Here is an 8769-nt window from a genome sequence, read left to right as displayed (position 1 = left end):
TGCCCGAGTTACCCATTCCTCTTTTAACAAAAAAAAATATAAAATTATATTACTTAATATATACATCTAAGTATTTTATTTTCTCACTAAATGTGAGGCGGGGGCAGCGCCCGAGTTACCGATTCCTCTTTTAACAAAAAGAATATAAAATTATATTAGTATTTTATTTCTCACTAAATGTGAAAATAAAATATTTACCCCATGCAATATAGACAATAAACTAAAAACAGATCATGAATATTTTATAATACTTTTACTTAAAATTAATCTCCTTGTGAGGAAGCCATGACTCCTCGGATCATTGTCAGGAAGCCAGGACGACTCCGACCATTAAAATATTTATGATCATTGAATTTATTTTATACAAAGAAATCATATTAAAATTGAAAGCACTATTATTACTGTTAGGTAATAAATAGAGTTCCAATAACATACGTCTTCAACTTGTATATATTTTCGTGCGACCTGAAACAAGACCACACGGTATTTTGGATAATTAGAATGGTGAACGAGCTAGGATCGGAGAGGCCTCTTCTGGCATGCCTTGAGTTTTATATGAAACTCGCTATTGCTCTAGTTGCGTTGGTGGTGGCATGGAGCTTCTTCGTCAAGGGAAGATATAGGAAGCTGCCCCCGGGACCGTTCCCGTTGCCCATCATCGGAAATCTCCACCTGCTGGGACAGCTTCCACAACGAGCACTGGCAGCTCTTTCTCTGAAATTCGGGCAGCTCTTGCTCTTACATTAGTAGTCTCTTCACCTGATATGGCCAAGGAGTTTCTGAAGATACATGATCTGCTTTTTGCTAGCAGACCTCCATCCGCGGCCACTAATTATTTTTGGTATAATTCCACTGATATCGGTTTTATTTTTGGTATAATTCCACTGATATCGGTTTTGCTCCGTATGGCGCTTACTGGAGGCAAGTGCGTAAGGTGTGCGTTTTACAGTTTCTGAGCTCCAGACGATTGGATTACTTCCGCTTTATAAGAGAAGAGGAGGTCTCTGCTATGATTCATTCTATTGATGATTCAGATCATCCAGTAAACATTAGCAAAATCGTGTCAACCCTAATGACTGACATAATGTGCAGGGTGACCTTGGGTAGAAAGTATTCTGATCAAGACTCTATTGGCGGTAAAGGAATCAATTCAGTGGTCCAGGAAAGTTATGTGGTAGCCAGTGCTTTTAATGTCGGGGATTATATACCATACATCGCCTGGATGGATCTACAAGGTCTCAACAGACGCTTCAAGGAAATACATGCCATCCAAGACGAGTTGCTAGAAAAAGTAATAGAGGAACACGTTGCCCAGAATGACCCCAACGTCACGCGAGATCTGGTAGATGTTTTGCTTGCAGCTTCTGCAGATAAAGATATGGAGCCACAAATTAGACGAGATAATATAAAGGCCATCCTCTATGTATGTAAAACTTGCACGTATTATGAATTGCAGTTTTTAAAGGTTAGAAAAGGTAATTACTTTAGTATGTTAGAGTGGGTTAAAATGAAGGACGATTAATTTTTAGTCAAGTTTTAGTTAAAGTTAAGTTGAGTTTAGGCGAAGTTAAGTTGAGTTTAGCCGAGTTAATACCCTCACCTAATTTATTTGTTGATTTGTGATCCATAAAAAAATCACTACTTTTTTCTATTAGTGTGATCAATAAAAAAATCACCACTCATTATTTTTATTTTTGTGCGTGTCAATTCTTATATTTGTTCTCTCTGCCTTTCCAATATGATGCAGTATAGTGATTCTGATAACCTTTTGAAAAAAAGTAGCAATTAATATCACGTGATACTCTATTGATGTCATGATGATAACGATGATGGCAGGATATGTTGGGCGCTGGCACGGATACTTCATCCACCACCATAGAGTGGGCAATGTCCGAATTATTGAGGAACCCGCCGCTGTTAAAGAAGGTTCAGGACGAGCTGGAACGTGTTGTCGGAATGGAGCGCATGGTACTTGAATCTGATCTTCCTTCTCTCCCTTATTTACACGCTCTGGTGAGAGAAACGCTTAGACTCTATCCATCAGCGCCGCTTGCTCTTCCCCACTTATCCGTTGAAGCCTGCAATGTATTGGGCTATGAAATTCCCAAAAACACTCAGGTTTTGATGAATCTTTGGGCGATCGGAAGGAACCCAACGTCGTGGGAGGATGCTGAAAGGTTCGTGCCTGAGAGATTCATGAATGGCTGCTCCCTCGATGAAAAGGTACGTAACTGCGAGTGGATTCCGTTTGGAGCAGGGAGGAGAGTGTGCCCGAGAGAGCAACTGGGAATGCTTCTTGTTCAATTTCCATTGGCGTAGCTATTGCACTGTTTTGACTGGACACTTCCCGATAAGATGAATGGGCAGGAACTGGATATGTCCGAAAGGTTTGGAATCACAGTGCGCAGAGTACATGATCTGTACGCTGTTCCGACCCCTCGCCTAACCGTTGTACTGTAATTTGTATGGCAGACTGTCTACCTTAATTTAGACTCCGATCACGTAGAAACGGTATAAATAAAAGTTCTAATATCAGTATTGGTCTGGACTGTTATTGCATTGAAAGTAACGATTGCAATAGCATAAAATAATTCGGAAGTGTGCTTCCTGTGGTTGAAGAAATAACCACCCTATGTACAAAAGAGGGGAAATGCGTACTATGAATTTTTATTGTAGGTAAATATTTGTGTATTTAGGATAAGGGTGTGTATTTTGGTTTATTGAAAAACAAAAAAAATTGTGTATTTTGGAATTTGAAATTGGGGTTTTAGAATTTTAGAAATGGGTATTATGAATTTTTATTGAATGAAAGGTTTGGTAGAGAATGCATATGTATATTGCCATAATTATATTAATAAACTTAATAAAAGTTTCAACATATGTAATTTGCATTAGTTTGAAATTTTATTTGTAATTTTAATTTATATAATTTACCTAATGCGAAAGAAAATATAAAAATGTATGGTAAAGAGAAGCAAATAAACTATTGAATATTTACAAAATTACAATAATTTTACTAAAAGAAGAGTGTTTAAGTATATAGTTGATGGATATATTATTTTAAGCATATTATTGATGACATTAAAGTAGTTTGTTTAGGGTTTGATTTTAGAGTTTGATTTAGTTCTATTTGGGAAGATGAACCCTCCTAGTGTTTGATCAATTCCCTTAGGTGCATCTCTAATTCCAAAAATAATGGTCAAGCTTAAGCTTTCTAGGCATGTGAATTAAATTATGGTTGGAAACATGGTTTAGCCATCACTAGAGGTTATTTTAGGGAGGAATAGTCCTTCCATATAATTTACCCATATTCAATGCATTCTAGTGGCATTTAATGGCTCAATTCCTTCATATGCATGTAAGGGTTCACAATGGTAGGGAATTATACTTTTATAGACAATATGGGAAATTGAAAAAAAACATTAGGGCCCACACTAGTTATGTGGCGAATATTTTGCTACATTTGTATGATCCTATCAAATAGATCACAAGAGTAAGGATTTAGTTCTTTGCTTTTACATGAAAAAGCATATGAAATAATATGGTAACTACGAAAATGAAAAGCATATGAAACAATATGATAATTACAAAAGAATCCTAGTTAGTGCTACCTATCCACATACATGGTGTAGTTTGTTTTTTTGGATCAAAGGAATCCTAAAATCCCATGCAATGCAAGGTGTTTTTCCCTAAATAGAGCCCCAAGTGGTTTATTAGTACACGAGAAAATAAGTACAAAGCAAAGTAATGAAATCTAACATGAGATATTAACAATACAATGCAAAAAAAAAATTGTTGACCTTTGAGAACCTTTGATTTTGACGATCTTTTACATATTCTAGCCTTTAATTGACACATTTGAGTGCACAATTTTTGAGTGATAACAATTACCCCTTTAATTTTGAGATTAGGAGCATATGTATAGCCAAACATATCATGTTTTTCCTTATTATGAGTCCAAGTGCTTCTTAAGATAGATAACTTGGTTGAAAAGACAAAGCAAGGGTTTTGAAAGATAATCGTGGAATCCATTGTCAAAAAATAAATATATACACTGTACATACAAAGCTCATCCTTTCTCAAAGCTCATCCTTTCTCTTCCAACAAATCATTGCAAGATTTCAAACAAAAGTGATTGAAAACAATACTTGGAAAGGGGCCAAAGTGTAAAATAATGAAACTACATGAAATGTTTACTCACAAGGAATTGAACATGAGTAGAGAACATAACAATCATTTTACTCAACCATCCAATCCAAGATAACTCCAAATGATACACACATATCTTGTCCTGATAATGAATCACACTGGATAGCTCCAAATTACAAAACTCTTAAGATGTGATTTTCACCGAAAATTTTCTCATATTCATACAATCACATTCTTTTTCTCTCTATACACATTCTTTAAAATATTAAAAATATACAACTTTAAATACTAAAATTTACTTTTTTTTACTTTTAATTAAAAAAATTTAAAATCCTATTAAATTATATTGCTTATTATATTATTTCAATATTTATTTGATTAAAAATAAAAATAAAATATTTAGCATATAAATAATAAAATAAAAACAAATTATTAATATTTTATAATACTAATAATTAAAATTAACCAAATATGATTACTCCCTATCATCCAACCCTAGCTCTTCCCACCATTAAAATATGATAGCTCACTCCCTATCATCGAACCCTAGCTCTTCCCACCATTAAAATATGATAGCTCCTTGTAAAATATAAAGAAACCATATTAAAATTGAAAGTACCCATTCATATGTGATGACACCGTATAGTCACCGAAAGTTTATATATATATATTAAACTGAAATTCAAAAAGAAACCATCATGGCTCCGCATGTTCGCCGAATATTAAATATATGGATCAGTTTGAAAAAAAAATTAATCACCGAATTTTAATTAAACAGATTACAAATTGTCTGGTGGTTGGAACGTCAGTTTGCAATTGTCTGAGGAGAAGGTGGATTGTGATGAACGGTACGTGATAGGGTTTTTCATGACACACGTCGACGACAAGTGGCTTGTGATGACTGGTAGGTAATAAATAGGGTTCCAATGGCATACGCCTTCAACATGTCTGATATATTTTCGTTCGACCTGAAACAAAGACCACACGGTATTTTGGATAAGTAACAATGGTGAACGAATAGGCGGCGTCACCGCTAGCCTGTGGGAGCCTGCAATGTGTTGGGCTATGAAATTCCAAAAAGAACTCACGTTTTGGTGAATCTTTGAACAATCGGAAGGAACCCAACGTCATGGGAGGATGCCAAAAGGTTCGTTCCTGAGCGATTCATGAATAACGGCTCCTTCGATGAAAAAGTTCGTAACTGTGAGTGGATTATGTTTGGATCAGGGAGGAGAGCATGCCCTGGAGAGCAGCTGGGAATGTTTCTTGTTGGATTTCCATTGACGCAGCTATTGCACTGTTTTGACTGGACACTTCCCGATAAGATGAATGGGCAGGAACTGGATATATTTGAAAGCTTTGGAATCACAGTGGGCAGAGAACATGATCTCTCCTCTATTCGAACCCCTCGCCTTACGGTTCTACGGTAATTTGTATGGTTGACTGTCTACCTTAATTTAGACTCCGGTCATGTAGAAACGGTATAAAGAAAAGACCACAATAGCAAAAAAGATTTCGTAATAGTGTGCCTATTCTGGACTGGTATTGCATTGAAAGTAAAGACCACAATAGCAGAGAAGATTTCGTAATAGTGTGCCTATTGTGGTTGAAGAATAAACTACCCTACGTACAAAAGTGGGAAAATGTGTACTATGAATTTTATTGAATGAAAAGTTATGTAAATATCTGTATATTCTGGCAGAAAGGAGTGTGTATTTTGGGATTTGAAATTGTGGTTTTAGATTTTTAATCTATTTATGTTAAAAACTTAAGTGGAGAATTTATAGTAGTATGAGATGAGTGAGTAAACTAATATACTATTTAGTTACTCTTCAATTTAGCTCACCTAGCTTGTTCGTTTTTTTTTTTTTAATTTAAAAGCCATTTAAACTAGTAAAGAATGGATTTCCTATGATGATTTTGTCAAAATTTTGCAGAAATTTTTGGAAATTTAGGTTATAGTCGTCAAATATTTTCACAAGTTTTTGAAGATTCTAAATCTATTTTCAACATTAAAAAAAAGATTCAAACACTCCAATTTCATATTTTTTCAAAAACACCAACTTCCCGCTAAAATATGCAACTACAATCAAATTTCACTTTGGACAAATCATTTAATGGAGATGATGATTGCATTGAATTCATCTTTTTGAGGAGACCAAAATCAACCTAAAGATCACTCCCAACGGATAAGGGAAAGTGCACGTATGAAGAAAATCTCACATGTGCATATTTGATAAGGTAGGCCTTAAATCAACGTGGACATCCTTGGAAGGCTATAAATACAAGAGACCTCTACCTCATTTGGACATCATCACGAGATAGTATTCTATCTTGGTTTTCGGCTCGCATAGGTAGGCTCTTCCGCGTAAGAACAAGTTCCCCCGAAGATGAAATTGCATGGTCTAAAGCTCGCATTTTTGTTTTAAGGTTTTGGGCCTCAGTCATAGGCACAAGACAAATAGATCTTGACTAAAATCGATCGCTACTAGGATTATTCGTGCTACTGAAGCATCCGAGTAGCATGCACAACTCATCCTTCATGTGGCTGAAGCATGTGAGTAGCACACACAACTCATCCCCTGTGTGACCTACCTCTAGGGTTTTTGAGTCTTAGTTGCATACTGTAGTTGCTAGCTTATAGGCTCTAAGGAGTGACTTGAACCTTCCTTATCACACGCATGACTCCTCCTCCATGAGACTTAGACCTAAATGATAAAATTTCAGTTGTCTGAATATTTCGTCCACTGACCGCAGTGTTCGGCAAACACGAAAAATTCATTATAGGCTTCAGAATCATAATTTTCAGTATAAGCATTGTTATGTTCATGTCATGGATATTGTGTAGTTAATTTTGTTGGATAGTTGTATGGATGAATATATGGATCATTATACTCTCTTTTGCTGAATCATTCGATGACAATCCAATAAGAAGAATAATTTGAAAGGGTTTTCCTCATAGTGGATTTTGCCTTGGTCTACGACCAATCCTGGTTCCTCTATGTGTGAATGTTTTTCTTCTATTATTCCTTTATGTTCTGCTACATTATTGATGATATTGTTCTTTCTACATAGTTGCATATGCTATTGAAGAATGATGTAAATCTGAATAATATAATGATGTTATGGGGTAAATTTAATGTGTAAATGAAGAAATTCAATTATCAATGCAAAGCACAATATAAAAATAAGAAAAATTAACATCATATCAGAGTTGGGCTAAAGAAAAGTCATGGAGATCACCACTATGATGACATCATTGACGGAAATAAGACAGGATGGAGGAGACATGAAAGAATTTTATGGTTTGAAGGAAACACTTGGAAATTTGTGTATTAGGGTTTGACGGATATTACAAGGGTTTGATAGAAACATTGGTTTATGGAAAATATTTGAGATATGAAATCTAGAAACCCTAACAGGGTTAATGTGAAGATGTTCAAGCACTTGTGTCAGAATTGATGAAGCCCTAGATGGGAGGGTCTCTATTAGTCTTGGTTGCTCATAAATTGGGTTGAAACAATGAAGCCAATATTTTCATCTGGACAATAGACAGTGATGGGTCTTGAAGGTTGGTTCAAGAGGGAGATGATCACCTCTCATTGAAGATAAATATTTTCCGACTTATGATTCTCCTTTATATATTTACTTTTGACTTATGGATCTAATTATTGTTTGGATTATTACTTATTATTCCAGCATGTAAATTTGAGTATTTGGATGCTTCTAACCTCTCGATGAGTTGTGATAAGTGGATCTCTCTTGAGGATCATGGCTAGTGTAGGAAGATAAGAATTAGCATTGGAAAAAGTAAATAGGAACCTAATGAAAAGGTAAAAATGTGCTACTAGATAAGAAGGTGCACACATATCTAAACACTACAAGGTATGTATGATGTTACGTTTGAGCTGCAATATTGATGACAAGGTAAGCCCTAAGGTATGATGAGAATGCCTCCTTCACAAATGGTTCATGCATATGAAATTGAATTGGGTTCATGGTTCTTATAATCAAATGTTGCAAGTGGCAGTAAACAAGTATCTTACCTTTTAGACATGATGAATTTTTTTATTCTATGAAACTAATTAATATTGATCTTTTATATAGTGGTATACTTGATGTTTGGACAACATATATCATTTTGAATATCTTGATCCCATAAAGAAGACTAACACCTTAATTCTAGTATATGGTAGCTTGATACTATTGATATTGTTTGTGAAAAGCATGGTATCCATGATGATAAAAGCATAACACTGAGATTGATATTTAGGACTTTTTGTTGACCATGGTTATGTTTTGATGTGCTTAGTAATTATGGCATATGGTAAAATTGAATACCTTGACTTGATGGTTTGAGTTATGTGACAAAGAAGTAATGTTATGATCATGATTCTTGAAGTATACTCCTATTAGCTATTTGACACTAACCCTTGATGAAAGATTAGTTTCATGATGTAATGGTGATGCTAACTATATGATATAGTTTGACTCTATGATCTAACAGATCTACTGATGCATGATAGCATTACAAGAAGATTGATGGCATGAATGAAGATGACTGATGTGGATTCCCATTCAGAGGGAGAATATCTCCATAAGATTATTAATCCCATTATT

The 8769-nt window shown here is 35.0% G+C and overlaps 1 protein-coding gene and 1 pseudogene across 2 annotated transcripts; both read left to right on the top strand.

Moving 5' to 3' along the window:
* The first annotated feature begins 456 nt into the window (after nt 1-456).
* LOC149214532 (cytochrome P450 71AU50-like) lies at nt 457-2692 on the top strand (annotated as a pseudogene). The gene is made up of 3 exons (XR_016250395.1): nt 457-866; nt 899-1423; nt 1837-2692. The product of XR_016250395.1 is annotated as a cytochrome P450 71AU50-like (transcript).
* LOC149214531 (cytochrome P450 71AU50-like) lies at nt 2356-5579 on the top strand. The gene is made up of 3 exons (XM_089389420.1): nt 2356-2456; nt 4959-5057; nt 5267-5579. The coding sequence occupies exons 1-3, from the start codon at nt 2356-2358 to the stop codon at nt 5577-5579; spliced, it is 513 nt and encodes a 170-aa protein (XP_089245546.1).
* Nucleotides 5580-8769: the final 3190 nt, after the last annotated feature.

This window comes from Pinus tabuliformis, chromosome 1_1, assembly GCF_031772625.1.
Source record: "Pinus tabuliformis cultivar Carrire ecotype Pingquan chromosome 1_1, CPIR1, whole genome shotgun sequence".
Taxonomy (NCBI): domain Eukaryota; kingdom Viridiplantae; phylum Streptophyta; class Pinopsida; order Pinales; family Pinaceae; genus Pinus; species Pinus tabuliformis.
The sequence above is the reverse complement of the archived record's forward strand: the minus strand, read 5'-3'. Positions and strand labels throughout refer to the sequence as shown.